This window comes from Orycteropus afer, unplaced genomic scaffold (genome assembly GCF_000298275.1).
Source record: "Orycteropus afer afer isolate SDZICR_OR568_19922 unplaced genomic scaffold, OryAfe1.0 scaffold00006, whole genome shotgun sequence".
Lineage (NCBI taxonomy): Eukaryota > Metazoa > Chordata > Mammalia > Tubulidentata > Orycteropodidae > Orycteropus > Orycteropus afer.
In genome coordinates, this window is record NW_006921593.1 from 27037403 (window position 1) to 27054169 (window position 16767).

Here is a 16767-nt window from a genome sequence, read left to right on the forward strand (position 1 = left end):
TTCTTGTTATGGCTCTCACTTCTTTAGGGTATATACCTAGTAATGGGATGGCTGGGTACTTTTAAACTTTAAAGCAAAAATATCCCCTGAAAGTCTTCTTAAAACCAAATATTTTAGCTTACTTAAAAAAAAAAAAAGTCTTCCTTGAGCATTATGTTCCTTTAAGAACCATATATTGACAATCGTAAGTCAAAAGATGAGATAGGAACCTTAGGGGCAGTGAGTTTATGTTAATGGGGAGGAACAACTCAGAAAAGGAGTGAGAGTGGTCACGCAAATGGAAAAAGGGAATCAGCACTGAATCGTACGGGAGAAAGGGTGCAACTGGTCTGTCTCTTGCTGTGTATATTTCCAAACCCCCACCTCCAAAATAAAAAAAAGATTCACTGAGGACGGACTTTGGGCTTGGAATGGTGTCAGTTTCTGGCCAGCTACACAGATGAATCCAACATGGAAGCTGGTGCCCTGGGGTAGCTGAGCTCTGTGCTCACAAAGCCCATCACAGGGTCCGGGCCCTCGGAGAGCAGAGCTTGATGGCAGAGGAGGGAGTGAAGGAAGGCTCTGTGTAAGACGTGGCATCAGGGCTGGGCCTTGAAGAACATGGGGCTTGCACCAGGAAGATTGGAGACAAAGCATTTTAGGAAGTGAACACTGTGAGCCAAGGTGTAGGTCACTGCCTGGAGGGAGCCTGGGCTGGAAAGCTGGTGGCGTGCGACTGGAGGCTTCTAGAGTGGCATGGGCTAAATTTGATGGGCAATGGAAGGTCCCTAAGTAGTTGGGGCAAAGGCAAGACCAGCAGGAGACCTGATATGCAGCTTGCTTGTTGGGGGGCGGGGCAGGCGCTTCTCATCAATATGGTGGAGAGATTAAGTACCTGCCTGAGGTCTCACAGCTACAGGGTAATGCACAAGCCAGGAACTGAACCCAGGCAGCTAGCCTCAGATTCCGAGTCCTTAGCCATGAGTAGATCAAATGCTACTTGGATGTCAAGGAGGATACAAAGAAAGATCCTGCAGTTAGCATGTGGCCACGGGTGAGCTTTAGGAAGGCTGTTTTTGTGGGGGAAATATGGGGTTGTGGGGACGGTGCTGGGAAAACATAAGGTGGGGCTTCCCAGGCCGAGTGTGGAGAAGGGATCTCAGAGGGCTGTGCGCACGGGCCCTCCCCCTCCGCTGGAGCTTCCGCTGGCCCCGGCACAGCCCACCTGCCACCCGACAGCAGCGCATGCAGGGCACATCTTGATGTGCTCCAGCGTGGGATGCGGCAGGCTGTCCACAAGGATGGCAGGGCAGGGGCCGGAGGAAGCAGGGTGGGGGACAGGCTGTGTCTGAGGAGCGAGGGGAAGATGGAGGAGAACAAAGGGCCAGGTGAGGCTGATGCGTCCAGGAGGCAGAGGCAGGGAGGGACGGGCAGGCAAGGCGTGTCGCCATGTGGCCAGGCTGAGGGGAAGAGGGGAGCTGAGCACCCGCTTATCAGCTGGCCCGAGTGTAAGGCCACAGTGAGGGGGCTGGGGGGGGGCAAGGGCCCCAGGGAAGGAAAAACGCTGAGGTAAACGCTGCAGGAAGTGTGAGTCACCGGCAAGGAAAAGCAGAGGTGCTGAGTGACAGTGACAGGGGCAGACGGATGGAGAGTCACCCAGTCGTGGAGTCTTTCGGCCTGGCCTTGGGAACATGCCCTTTGCTTCTTTTTCACCAGCCAAACCGTTCCATGCCCACCCTCTGAGATGCTGCTTCTCTCCCAGGGACCCTCCGGAGGGTCCTCGGTGCTCCGCACGGGAGAGGAGACCCCCAGCTCAGAGGAGCCGCCCACCCCAGCAGGCGCCTGTGATTGCCTCCCTCCAAAGGGAGGACCGAGCCTTTTCTGATGACGGCAGTGAGGCCCAGGAGGAGAACGGTGACAACCAAGCAGTTTCTTTTGTTCCGTGCTTACAGCCTTACTACAAAGTCTCAGATCCGTAATAATAACAGACTTTAATTTTTCAAGCAGAAAAATCCTGAAGCTATGCTTTGTAGATTATTCCAAGAACCACCTCTCTCTGAAAACATGATGATTGAATGGCGTGCCCCGACTCTTGGCTGTGGCAGTGGGTCCTGAGCTTGGCTCTCAGAGGCATCTGTGTGTGAGCTGACTACAGGCGGCACCTCACAGCCAGGCCCAGAACTGCTGGGTCCCAGGCGGGGAAGGACCGTGTGCAGGTCCCACACACGCCCCTTTCAGGGTCAGCACACGCGTGTCCTTCTCTCCCACCACGTCCTGAAAGCGCCCCACAGATGGAGTGCCCCCAACCTCCTGTGGAATGACAGCGCTGTGACCTCGTCATTCTCGTCGCCAGTTTCCCCTGGAGATGTAGCTTGTTTCCTTCTCTGTCTCATTCCAACCCTGGGCGGTCCTCCTCCAGTGTGTCCACCTCATTCTATCCGACAGTCGGTCTCGAGCGCTCAGGAAGAGTCACTCCACCTCTTCTCTCTCCCACACTTCACAGTAGTCTAGCAGCTTTCCTTGGGTGCACAGGCCACAGGACGTCTGGCTTCTGGGGCTGAGTCCTTTCTTTCTGTGAGGAGGACACTCTTATCAGGGTAATTGCTACGCACAGGTCAGGAAGAATCAGAGAATCTGACAGGGCATTTGCTTACTCTGAACCCAGTGGGTCAAGAACCTCTTTAAAAGTCTGATCAAGGCGCTGTACCTCCTCCCCTAAAACACTGATGCATGATGTTGCCATGCACTGAATTCCATGGGGCTCCTAGACCAGCCGCATTCTCCTGCACTAGCCTCATTCTCCTGGACCTAAACGTATCTTCGTTGCTTCTTCTGAACTCTCTGATTATAGTGCTGAGCCCTGACCAGGTGCCACTTTTAACCCAGAGGAGCTCTTAACACTTACTACCTGTAACGGCAGAATGACAAGCCTCCTACTCCTTATCCACCAAAGCTGGCTACCAGCACACACTGGCCATGCTGCCTTAGTGAGGCTGTCCGCGTCTCAGACATGTTGTTCGTGCTGCGCCAAACTGTCTGCACCAACTTAGACATGCTGTCCACGTAGCCTCAGACACGCTGTCCACGTAGCCTCAGACACGCTGTCCACGCTGCCTCAGACACGCTGTCCACGCAGCCTCAGACATGCTGTCCACGCAGCCTCAGACACACCATCCACACCATCTCAGACATGCTGTCTGCCCCGCCTAGACACACTGACCATGTTGCCTCAGACACTCTGGCTGCACTATTGCAGACAAGCTGACCACGCCACCTCAGCTAGTTTGGGTCACTTTTTTCTGACGGGCACCTCTGCTCCTTTAGTTTGTGGTGGTAGCTGTATTTTCTTCACGGAGCCAGCAGATTTGAGGCTCCAGAGCTGGGTGTGAGTTTCTGACAGCTCTCTCGCTTCACTTGAGCCCCTCCCCTTAATGCCTGCATCCCAGGAAATCGTCCCACCCTTCTTTCCACACCGCCGAGGGCAGAGGAGGAAGCTCTGAGCAACCAGTGAGAACTTCCTGATCCTGCCACTGGGGCCTCAGCAGCAAAGCCCCGCCTGCTTTCACACAGTCCAGTGGTTCTGGGAATCCTCCCTGACAAACAGACTGAAAGAATGGCGAGGGCAGGAAATGGCCCGAAACCATCTTCTGGAGAAGGCCAGCAGAGAAGACAGGATGCCCACCATAGCCTGACCCAGAGAGTGGCAGCAGGAAGGTGCAGAGGCAGATGGGGGGCAGTGTGGTCCTGGGAGCAGCCGGCCCCACAGCACAGATGGAAGGTCGCTCTGGATGGAACATCTCATTAATTCCCAATCGGAAAATGTATGCACATCGATGCCTGTCCACAACCAGGGCCAGAGGCAGAAGACAAAGGGGCAGAGTTTTCATGGAAAAGTAGAAGAGCCACTGGAGATTCCAAAGTAAAGCCTCCAAGGAGAAGACCGCGTCCTTCCTTCCTCCGCTCCAAGGAGAAGACCGCGTCCTTCCTTCCTCCGCTCCAAGGAGAAGACCGCGTCCTTCCTTCCTCCGCTCCAAGGAGAAGACCGCGTCCTTCCTTCCTCCTCCGCTCCAAGGAGAAGACCGCGTCCTTCCTTCCTCCTCCGCTCCAAGGAGAAGACCGCGTCCTTCCTTCCTCCTCCGCTCCAAGGAGAAACCGCGTCCTTCCTTCCTCCGCTGCTCCATCACAGGCTTGGGCCTTTCCCTGTGTGCAGTCAGACATGCCTCCTGCACATACTCCAAGAGACCACCGTTCACAACGCCGGGGTGAGGACAGCACCAGCATCTACCAAAGGCCCATTGCTGCAAAAACTTCCAGTTAAAAAGGAGCAAATAATGTGAACTGAGACCTCATACCTCAAGACCCACTTTCTGGTACCAAACAAGACTCTGTAAATAGTAACGGCACTTAACTGCCATGGGACCCTTCTCAGTTCTCAGAACACATCCATACTTTCTGCTTTTTAAAATCTCCGTAACAAATCTGTGAGAAAACAAGCCGTCCAGAGTCACACGAACTCACAAGTGACAGCCATGACCAGTGCCAGATCTAAAGACGAAGCCTCAAAAATTGGTGTTATCTGCACCATCTTTCAGGTGAAGGTCACACAACAGACATGGAGATGATGAAGTAGGGGAACCAGGTGCCCCAGATACATCTTAACTTCCTATGTTTTACAGATATAAGGTTGGGAAGAAACCACATCCCTGGAAGATGTTCAGTTCTGCTCCAATGTATCTGGAAATGGTATGCTCTGAAAAACGCGTCTCATTAGGAAAGCTCTGGTTCAAGAAACTGCTAATGGAGCTTGCTGGTAATCTTCAGTAATTAGATGCAAATTCACTTCTGAGCAAGCAGCTGGGGGCTTCAGTGCGTGAAATATTGAGTTCAAAACACTAATGGGAAGAAAGGCATGCTTCCTGACTGGAACCAAACTAGGCTACCTGGGGCAGGTGAGGGGATGTGGTTACTACTACTCACAGCTATGAATGGAGGGCAATCACCTTTGGGGGGCGGCCCCGTGGGGACAGAAGCCAAACTGTGGTAAGAAGAAAGCACCTGCGGAGGAACTGGTCAGAGGGAGGAGGGGCTCGCAGCAAGTTAAGGGGCGGATGGAGGCATCCCTGTGGTAGAGGTCAGCTCCCTAGGGAAGGGCCAGTCAAGGGCAGCTTCCAGGAAGGCCCCTGGAACTACAGGGGGCAGGGGCTCTGCATGCTGGGGGTATACCCGGGGCTCTGCAGACACCCAGAAGGTTGTGGACATGAGCCCTCTGAGAACAGAGAAAACTCTGGTGAGGGGAAGGAGTGAAGGACGAGAAGCACACTCATTTATACCCAGGCGTCTGCAGCCTTAGAACTGGCCCTTTGCCGGGAGTCCCTGGGTGGTATGATTAACACACTCCGCTGCTAACCAACAGGCTGAAGGTTCGAGTCCACCCAGAGCCTGAGAAGAAAGTCCTGGAGACCTACGTCTGAAGAAATCAGCCACTGGAAACGCTCTGGAAGCAGAGCTCTCCTGACCTACTGAGAACTGACGTTGTGGTCACTGGTTTTTCTGTTGTGGGAGAGCCTCCGACTGCCAGGGGGTTCTCCACAGGGAAGCGTGTTCTCCACAGGGAAGCATGTTCTCCACAGGGAAGCCCCTTGGGAGCCCTGCTGAGGGCACTGAGGAGAAGCAGGGCTGGAACAGGTCTGCATGTCTGCTAGCCTGTTTCAGTTTATAAGTCAGTTTATCATGAGTCAGAGAATTTTCATAAAGATTATTAACAGAGAAGAGCCCAATGGAGTCTGCTGCACCATGCTGTTCTCTGAGGGCAGGTCATCTGCCCTGAGCCCAGCCGCTGCTGTCTGAGCTGTAACTTGGAGCCTGTCCCTCGTGACCTGGCGGCAACTCTCCACACTTCAAAGCCTAAGAGGGAGGAGGTGAGGAACTTCTGGAAGTGTCTGACTGGCAAGCCAAGCCCGAGAAACGTGAAAGGAGCCTGAGGACGATGGGTGTGGTTGGGAGACAAGGACTCCACTCCTGACAGTGGCAGAGGGGCGATCCCGCCGAGGAGTCCATCCTTGAAAAGGACCATGCAGGGCAGTGCATGGGAGCTCTGGTAGCATAATGCCTAAGGCACTTGACTGCTAACCAGAAGGCTGGCAGTTCAAGCCCACCAGCCACTCCTCGAAGAAAGATGGGGCAATCTACTTCTGTAGTGATACTGCCTCGGAAACCCAAGGAGGGGTTACTATGAGTCGGGTCCGACTCAACAGCATATAACAATAATAACAGGGCAGTGCATGGAGGTGCAGCGGGCTGGGAAGGCTTACAGGCGCCTACTCACCTTGGTGACTGTCTGTCTCAGTGGACGAGCTGAGGGGCCTAAGGGCCGTTGGATGAAGCTGAGGTGGGGGAAGGAAGGAAGAAAGGAAGGGAAGTGTGGGAGAGCAAGGGGGAGCCTCTGAGGACTGGATTCCCACAGGCCCCAGAAACCCAAAATTCCGGACTCCTAAGGCCAGTGAGATGAACTCCACCAGGAGTTCCACCAGGGCCAGCCTACGCCACCTCACGAAGACAGAGCCGCCCAGCCACCTCATAACACTGTTTCATGGCCTAAGTCCATCCTCGGATTTCAATCAAATCCATTACCGATCACATCAAGATGCAGGATGAAAGCCAATCAAAAATACATTTTAGCTCTTTGAAAGACAAGACTGACAAATGATAAATATCTTTTTGTTTTGTTTATAATTTTGAAAACATTTTTTACTTTGAATTCTTATTTTCAACCTCAAGGATTCACAGCAAAATCCATGCTCATGATTTAGTTTTGCTGTGACCTTGGAGTGACCTTGGGTGGGCAGGCACCTTCATCAGGAAACTGGGACCCTGGGGGCGCATGGGCACAGCAGGGGTTCCTCTGGGCCTATGGCTGTCTCTACTGCCCTGGAGAAGAGAATTCTGCTCTGCCTCTGGTAAAGACTGCAGGTGGACATGCTGAGGACTTTCCCACTACTCTAAGATCTCCACTCCAGTGTCCGAGGACGAAATACAAAACCCAATGCTGTGTGCACTTGACTCTTGGCTGAAGCCCTGAGGGACAAGCCCTGTTCCTAAGCCTTGGCTCTGGGGCTCCGAGCAGACGCTGGAATGGCCTGAGGATCTCACCAGTTTGCTTTCTGAGTCTCTTAGGGCTCCCGTTTGGGGAGGCTGGGGGGGCAGCAATAGGAGAGGCACAGAAAAGCAGAGGGGGAGAAGCTCTGTGAAGGGGCCGTGGGAGCGGGCAGGGCCCCTTTGCACGGGGAGCTGCCTCTGACTGCAGGCCTGGTGGCTTAGGAGAGCTGAGAGGCTGCTGTGACAGAAATGTCCCACCAAGGGGGAGTGACATTCCAATGAAGGTAACCAAATAAGCACAGAGTGTATGTGCCGTGTACTCCATGAAATCATTCTTGAGCATTTTCCAGAAGAACTAGATGGTGCCCGGCTACCACTGTCAGCCACTCAGAGGGGGATCTATGTAGGAGATCCTGGATAGAGAGGGAGAACAATATTGAACAAAACTCAAAATCATTTGGAAAAAAAACAAAAAACGGGAGGACCAGGTTTGCTGGTCTGATAGAGCCTGGTGGAACCACTGAGACTATGGCCCCTACCTGCCCTTCAGGTCTAGAATTAAACCCACACCTGTGGCTTCCAGCCAAACAAAAGACAGGCATATGACCTTAAAATTTACCTGAGGTAGATACACTCCTTGGAGAGAACAATCATGGGAGAAAGAAGGGCTGTTTATGCATAGGGAGACAGCGTGGGGCAGGAGTGCATGCAGGGATGGATACAGGGAAGAGGTAACTATCGGGAGGAAGTGGGAGGGGAGCTGTTGCAAGGGGGTAAATTGTAGTCAATGTCTTGAGACAAGTGTATATGAACTGCTGTATGGAAAGTGAATTTGCTCTGAAAACTTTCACCCAAATCACAAAAATTAAAAAAAAAAAAAAAAGACTGTTAGATTTTCTCCTGAATGAGGCTGACAGTTTTAACAGAGAGACAAGGTCTACTTTATGATCCAGAAGGCTCTCTCTGACTTGGGAAGAAGGAGGAGGGCAGAAGCAGGAAGAACATTTAGAAGCCACTGTATCAGTCCAGGTGAGAGGTGGTGGCTTGGGCCAAGGTGACACGCTGGTGGTGATGAGAAGGGGCAGGTTCTGTCCACTTAGAAGGCAAGGCTGAGATGTTACTGGGGGCCTGGATGGATGGTATGAGAGAAAGACCCCATGGTTTTTGGCCTGAGCAAACAATGGAGTCTTTCTCCACACGGATTTCAGACCCTTCTGGTTCATCCATTCAGGTTCTTGCTGGGGCTTTCCTGCCAATCCCTGCGTCTCCCATCTGATTCCAAACTTTGTCCTCACCCATCCCATGTCCCTATACTTAACTCAGGCTTTCCTTGCTAGTGCCTTGAATAAGCACTGTCCCTTGGAAGTTTGGAATCTGACCTCTCATTTCATACATCCCAAGACGAACTAACCAGGTCTACCTCCCACCTGGTCTCTTAGTCTGGGTAGAGATCTGGTACTTAAGTACTCAGATAACCACAGCACAAGGAGGGTAGTTAGCGAGTCTTGCCTGACTCTGTCCCTTGTCCAAACCCTTGGACTTCCTGTCTGGCGTGGTTTGTATTGGAGGCCCAGCGTCCCCTCCTGGACCCTGTTGCCTACGTCACCAGACATGGCTCCAACAGAAACCATAAAGGCCAACTGAGTTTTCAGAGTCTGTTTTTTTCTAGTGCTTCTTTTATGACGCTCATGTTTCAGGAGCATGTTAGATTGGGCAGATTTTGTGTCTTGGGTCTGACCCTGGCACGAATAAATCAGAGTTCTTTTCTATTGACTCCATTAGTTTTCTTCTCTGGCATTTATTTTCTATTTAGTTAAACTTTTACAAAAATAAGCATTTGTAAAAATATAAAAGTAACAGATCTTTTCAATAAACATTAGAAAAGAAAAAGAAAAAATTACTCATAGTCTCATTACTCAACTACAACCACTATTGGCATTTTGTTTTATTCCTGCTCCCAACCCCACCAAAATATGATTGCTGGCAAATTGTCCTTATAATTCCTTTTCTGTATTTCAGATGTTTGTCTCTTTGCTCTTAACGTTTTATCAGATATTTAAGAGCCGTAAAAACCAACTATAATGTGTGTGACTTGTTTTTATCCATTTATGGATCTTCTATGGCTTCTGCTGTTGTACGTGGGGTCACGATGAGTCGGAATCAACTCGATGGCACCTAACGATGACAACAACATTGCTGCCTTTGTGGGCAGAGATGACTAGTTGCAAGAGAAACACTAACGGCCTGAGAAGCTGGAAACATTTACTGTCTGGCTTTTTACGGGAAAAGCAATCAGCTGATCCAGGTGACTTCCTGTACTTCTCTCCTGTGATAGCTCATTTGTTTTCTGGGTTCTGTGCCTTCTTCTTTCTTGATTTACTCCCTCATTTTGGTGAAGCACACCCTTTGGTAACTTCCTGAGAAAGGCTGTACAGGAGGTAAGTTTTCTGAGACCTTGTATGTCTGGAAATGTCTTTTTCCACCCTCACATCTGACTGGTAGCTGGATAAGAAATTCTAGCACGGAATCAGTCTTTCAGGAATTAGGAAGCTTCGCTTCATTGTCATCTACCTTCTCGGTTGTGGTAGAGGTTGAATTTATTCTGCGCTTTCATCTATTGTACATGATGCTCCCTCCTGCCCCCTTCCTTTTTAGAGGCCTGTGAGATCTTCTCTTTGTACCCCGTGTTCTGAAATTTATGCTGGTGTGTCTCCACCAGTGTGCTGAGCAGTGGACTCTTTCTGGAAAACTCCTACCCTCCTCTGGAAAGTCCTATCCTCCAGTAATGGGGTATTTTCTTGAATTACTTTGTGGATCATGCCCTCCCCTGCTTTCTTGGCTCTGCTTCTGAAATGCCCATTGAACAAATGTGGTGATCCTGGACTGGTCCTCTAAGTTTCCTGTCTTCTCTATCCCTTTCGAGGACAACCCTTCAACTTTATCTTCTCATCAGAATCTTGTTTCCTCTTTCCTTCTATCACATTTTAATTCCCAAGAGCACCCTTTTGGTCTTTCAATGCTTCTTTTGTGAAGCAACTATACCTGTGACATAATACTCTTTCCCTACCTCCCTTCAAAAATTTCTCTGAGGATATAAATGATAGCTTTCTTTTCCCGGGATAGTCTGTCTGGTCCGAGTTGTTTTTCCTCTGTTTGCTTTTTTCTTGGTTGTCTCCTCATACACAAAAGTAAAATAGTAAAAAACTGATAGTTAGTAAAATACTAAAAAGCTTGGACTGTAGTGAAGCTTACCGCCTGTAAGCTTTAATCTGGGGAGATACAGCTGGGCTGCTGATTGGGAGGTCCTCGAGGTCAGTTAAGTCTTTATTCTTCACTACTCAGACTCCTCAGAGAAGATTCCCCATTTCCTATCTCAGCAGCATAGGCCTGGCTATGAGAATTCTGGGGTTGATTGGCAAAAGCAAGCTGGGAATCTTAACATTCAGTTTGCAAACATTCACTAAATCTTACTCTACCATCTACTGTGTTCGGTGTCCAGAGAAGACATTTCTGGTCTTCTGCTGACTTAGGACAGGGCAATCTTTCTATATAAGCCTTCAACCAACATTGTTATTAGCCTCATTTTCACCTGGCCCTCTCCCACCTTTCAGAGTTGCCTGTACTATGGATTTCTGAATGCCTTTTAGGGGTCTGCTGTGTAAACTGGTTGGTGCTTGGCTTTCTCTCTTGCTGGCTCAAGGTCCAGCTTTCTCAGGGCTGCTAAGTCAGTTACCACTCAGCCGTCCCTTCCAACATCTTGCTGTTGTCTCCTCTCCCACTCTCTTTGTCCTTGTGGGTTTATGCCTTTAAAAAACTTGCCACACTGTTGTTTCAGTGAGGTTTTGGGAGGCGATGAACGTAACTGTGGGTATTCAATCCTACACCTTTATTTGGAGCCTCTTTATAATTAAGTATTTTTTTAATCTTTCATTTAATGTTACAGCAGGTATTTCCCATGTTCTTAACGTGGTCTTTGTAAACAGTTTTAGTAACTATAGACCATTCCATGGAGGAGGTACCATACTTTGGTCATCATCCCACTTTGGATGTTTATAGAGTCGTTTGTGCTTGGGGTAGAGGGCTGGATTTTCCGGAAGTCATTTTTCGCTGATCATATTCATTCCCTATATTTAGGAAAAGGAGCTCTGGTAGCACTATGCTTAAGGCATCTGACTGCTAACCAGAAGGTTGGTGGTTCAAACCCACCAGCCACTCCATGGGAGCAAGACTGGGCAATCTATTTCCATAAAGATTTACCACCATGGAAACCCAATGGGGGTCGCTATGAGTCGGAATCAACTTGATGGCAGTGGGTTTGGTTTTCCTGTTTTTATATTTAGGAAGCTGACAAATGTTTTCTGACATTTTTCTTCTCTCTGTTTCTAGTCATGGTTTCATCACCGTGCGTCTTGATTAAGGCACTGCCTGGCTAATTCATCCTCAAACTGCCAGTCCATCCTACACAACGATGCAGCATTTACCTTTCTAAAATGGCACCTTTCTCATGGCATTCAGAGCAACCCAACACCTGTAATACGTCTGCGACTGTGCAGTGTAGTAAATTACTTAGTATGGCTTTTTTACCCATAAGTCATTGTAAACTCAGTGGTGGAATGAGCATCTGAGGAGCTCCTGATTGTAAATGTCATCCACCTGGGTTATTTCTGTTGGGCGTGGCACAACACAATGTTATGGGAGGCTCACTCTCAAGTGCTTAGAGTTCTGATGCTATGATTGGCTAGTTTGACCACTCTGCCAGGCTCAAAAGGAGGCCTCCTAGAGGCAGAACTCTCTCTCTGACTTGAGGAAGACGTGCTGCTGAAACAGACACGCACTACTGAAAGAGGCACGTGCTGCTGGGAAAGAAACACAAGAGACACGCGTTGCTGATTAAGACACCGAGCACTGTAAGGACCAGCACTGCTGGGAAAGAGACTGTGAGAGACTGTTGGCTGAGGGACGGTGGGCTGGGAGAGAGACTGAGCATTTTTCCTGAACTTGAATTGTAGCCTGGTGCTTTCCTAGTAAACTCCATAATCTGTGAGTTCTGTGTGGTTGCTGCAGTGAATTATCGAACCCAGGAGAGAGGTGGTGGGTGCTTTGGGAGGAACGGTTGGAGAAAGGGCTGGAGGGAGGCAGCACGTCTGGCCTGGCAGGAATAGGCCTTGGGTTATTGATGATGACTCTGTCTTCCTCTTGTGGGATTAGAGGAGGTCAGAACATGTGGCCTCCTCCTTGCCCTTTTTGCAGACTGGCACCGAGATTCTCCATAGTTTTACTCTACACCACCTACCTGAGCTATCTGCCTTTTCCCCAATGGTCCTCCTTCAAACAGCCTCTGCCAATCCACAGCCACCTTCACTTAAGCCCTACCTCCTCCACTAAGCCTTCCTCATGTCACTCTTGACTGCCCAGTTTTTGCCTTCACCTGATAACATACAAGAAAAGACTGGTTTCTTATTGCTTAGGGTATTTCTTGTTTTTTAATTTTTTACTGTGATTTGGGTGCAGTTTTACAAAGCAGATTCGTTTTATACTCAATGGTTCACACACATTTGTTTCATGACACCGATTATAGTCCCCACAATATAAGTAGCTCGTCTCCCACCTCTTCCCTGTGGTTACTCCTTCCTTGTGTCCTCCTCACCTATGCATTCCTGACTGCCTAGCTTTCTCCCTGTGTAAAGGCTGCCCTTTCGATCTCCCACACCTGACTGTACTAAGGAGTGCATCTCCCTCGTGTAGTTATTCAGCTCATAGTTCTAATGTTTGGCTGGGAGCCAACCCACAGGAACTAGTCCAATTCCAGACCCAAAGGATAACCCAGGCCATAGTCTTGGGGGTCTCTCTAGTCTCCATCCAACCAGTAATGGTGGCCTTTTGATGTTTTTGAATTGTGCTCCACATTTTTCTCTTGCTCCATCCAGGGATCGCTAACTTTGGACCCTCTCCGAGTGAGTGGCATTGGTAGCTACACCATCTAGTTGTGTAGGCTGAGGTTCCTGTGGTCCATTAGGCCCTTGCATCTTTGATTTTTTTCACCCTTTTCTCCAGATAAGGAGAGATCAACAGTTGCATCTTAGATGGCTATCTGTAAGCTTTCAAGACCCCACTCACAACTCACTCCAGTAGGATGGAGAACAGTGTTTCTGTGTACCGTGTTGTGCCAATTGAGCTTGCTGTCCCCCACCAGGGTTCTGAGCCTGCAGACCCAGTGACTCACGCCCTTAGGGTGCCTGACTGCGGCTAAGAAGTTATCCTTGTTTCCTGTTAGCTCTACAATGTATATGGACATTTTTATAGCACACACAAATACTCATGTAGGAATATCATCTGCCAAACCTGTGTATGGTTACAGGTATATTCCTTTTCGCCTACTCATATCTAATCTTCTTGCCTGTCTACCAATGCACCAATGTAACGTAGATTAGTGTTTCTTACTACTGATAATGCAGTGTTGTGCATGTGATCGTATTTATCTTTGTTATCTGTACCTCCTGTGCACCTCTCCATGTCCTCCTTGTCTTTAGTGATATTATGCTGGTCACACACTTTTGTTGTATTGCCTTTCTGCTTACGGTAAGTCTTGCCTTCTAAGTGAGACTGACAGTGTTTAGAGGCAGGGGCTCTTCCAGGTTCTTCTCTTCATTAGCTGTCCCGTAACTCCCTCATCCTATCACCACAGGACTTTAGCTGAGTTACCGGCACACACTCAGCGCTTACTCGGTGCTCCTGGAATGGGATGGCTGCACATTGTTACCTTGCCCTTTGGAGTCAGTGTCCAGATCACGGAGAAGGTCAGCTTGTCAGTCATGGGATTGAGGCTGCACAGCTCCTCACACAACAGCCTGGGGAGCATGGGCACCACCTGCGAACAGAGCACAGTCCTGTGAGGCCCTTCTCGAACCTGCAGGAGTTTGCCAGAGGCTTAGAAGCAGCTCAGAGGGCATTTTGGTGATCAGATTGAGCTTCCAGGGCAAGCTGAGGATGGAGGCTGTTCTTTCCTCCAAAGACTCTGCACAAAGGCAGAGCCTTATATTTTCCACGATCCTCTACACCCAAACACCAAAAGCAAACTCACTGCTGTCGGGTCGATTACTGCTCATAATGACCCTCACCGGGTTTCTGAGGCTGTAAATCCTTATGGAAGTACACTGCCCCATCTTCCTTCTGCGGAGTGGCTGGTGAGTTTAAACTGCTGACTTTCTAGTTAGCAGCCAAATGCCTTATCTACAACGCTGCCAGAGCTCTTCTGACATTCTACTGTCAAACAGAAAAGTGAGTTGGAAAAATGAGAAGAGCTGGTAACAGAAGGTAACAAACCCATTATACCCATCTACCCACTGCCATCAAGGCAATCCTGAATCATAGCGACCCTACAGGACCATGTAGAACTGCTCTATAGGGTTTCCAAGGCTGTAAATCTTTATGGAAACAGACTACCTCATCCTTCTCCTGCTAGTTTGAACTGCTGACCTTTTGGTTAGAAACTGAATGCGTTTACCACTGAGCCACCAGAGCTCCTTAAATGCATTATAGCAACAACAACAACAAAAAATAGCCACATTTCACTATATACTGAAAATGAAGTTCTGGCCTCAAGAACAATTTGCACTTTTGGATATAACCATTCCATTTATACATAAGAACCCAAGAGTTGAATGTAAATTCCTGCTAGGGTAAGCTCTTGCTAGGATTTCATCAAAGTAAAATCAGGCTATTGCCAAATCAATGCTTCAGTAATTGAATGTACCACAATTTACCAAATTACACGTTAGAACCTTAACAGAAGACTCTAATAAAATATCACTATAGCCATGAAACCACCAAGTTCATAAATCCAGGTTTCCTAGAACACTGGTCAACTCATCATCCATCCTGCAGTTTCTTTAACCCTACGTGATCTCTCCCTTTACTGATCTTTATATCCTGTAATACCCCATGCAATGGCATATTCTGTTTAATTTTTTAAAAAAAATTCTCTTCAGTTTTGCACATGATGACTTACAGCTGTCCCAAAATATTATTTGTTTTCTCTAAAATTTGAAAGATGAAACGAGTATCTCTCCTTGGATCTCTTGAAGATTCTTCAAAGTCTCCCTCCACCCTTCAAATCTGTTCCTTCTCCCATTTTTTATTTGATTACTGACATTACCACCCACACTGCCTCTCAAACTGAAAACACTACCATTAATATCCATTTATTCAACACTTGTCCTGTGGACCTACTTGATTTGCAATGTTAGGCATGGATAACACAGTGACCCTGTGTTAACTAACTGAGAAGTAACAGATAAAAAGGGCACTTATGTTTTATTTGAGGTGAATTTAGTAATTTTTCCTTTACCAGCAAACACACAAGCAACCCCAGTGGTTTCTGATTCTGTTTAAGTGTCAGTACTTGCACCCTGCTTTAGTAGAGCGAATGCTCCTTGGTACGGAAGAGTACTTCTAGAACTCACGCCTGCCCCGTAACAAGTCATCTGTAACTGTACAGCATTATTTCGCATTACTCTGAAGGATGCTATTATCTTTTCACATGTGTGTAAAACTTAATGACTACCTGAAAACTTTTGGTAACAGTTTTTACAAGACAACCACTTTTGAATTTTTTCTGCCATTGCAGATGACTTTTTTTTTTTTTTTTTCCTCATATATTTACTGGTGTATTAAAATGTGATCTACTTCACAAGGAAACTTGTAAAGCCAATAGAGGAATTTAGCAACGTTGTAGAGTATAAGGTCAATAAACAAAATCAGTTGTGTTTCTATATACCAGCAATGAGAAACTGGAAAAAGAAATTAGGGAAACAATTCCATTCACAACAGTATCTAAGAGAATAAAATATCTAGGAATAAATCTAACCAGGGATGTGAAAGACTTATATAATGAAAACTCTAAAACTCAGATGAAAGAGATTAAAGAAGACTTAAATAAATGGAAAGATGTTGTATGTTCATGGATCAGAAGGCTGAATATTGTTAAGATGTCAATACCACCCAAAGTAATCTACAGACTCAATGCAATCCCAATCAAAATTCCAACACTCTTCTTTACAGAAAGAGAAAAAATAATCCTCAACTTTATATGGAAGGGCAAGAGACTTTGACCAGCTAAAACAACGCCAAAAGAGAAAAAGAAGTTGGAGGACTCACAGTTCCTGATTTTAAAACGTACTGTAGAGCTATAGTAATCAAAATAGCCTGGTGTTGATATAACAACAGATCCATAGACCAACAGAAATAAACTCACATATATATGGTCAACCGATTTTTGACAAGGGTGTTAAATTCACTTGATAGGGAAAGAAGAGTCTCTTCATTAAATAAAAATCAAAAACCAAACTCATTGCCATCGAGTTCATTCTGACTCATAGTCACCCCCACTGGGTTTCCAAGGTGGTACATCTTTATAGAAGTTGTTGTTGTTGTTGTTGTTGTTAAGTGCCGTCGAGTCGTTTCCGACTCATAGCGACCCCATGTACAGCAGAACAAAACACTGCCCGATCCCGCACCAGCCCCACAATCCCTGCTATATTTGAGCTCATCATTGCAGCCACCATATCAATCCATCTCGTTGAAGGCCTCCCCCTCTTTCGTCTACCCTCCACCCTACCAAGCATGACATCCTTCTCCAGGGAATGGTCCCTTCTGACAACATGACCAAAATAGGTGAGACGAAGTCTGGCCATT

At 47.9% G+C, this 16767-nt stretch overlaps 1 protein-coding gene across 1 annotated transcript in view; it reads right to left on the reverse strand.

The window, feature by feature from the left end:
• DIS3L2 (DIS3 like 3'-5' exoribonuclease 2) overlaps positions 1-16767 on the reverse strand; it is a 418510-nt gene that overhangs the window by 91839 nt on the left and 309904 nt on the right. The window contains exon 11 of the mRNA XM_007943808.1: positions 13835-13942. Coding sequence (XP_007941999.1) covers positions 13835-13942 — 108 coding nt within the window. The remainder of the gene's footprint in view (positions 1-13834; positions 13943-16767) is intronic.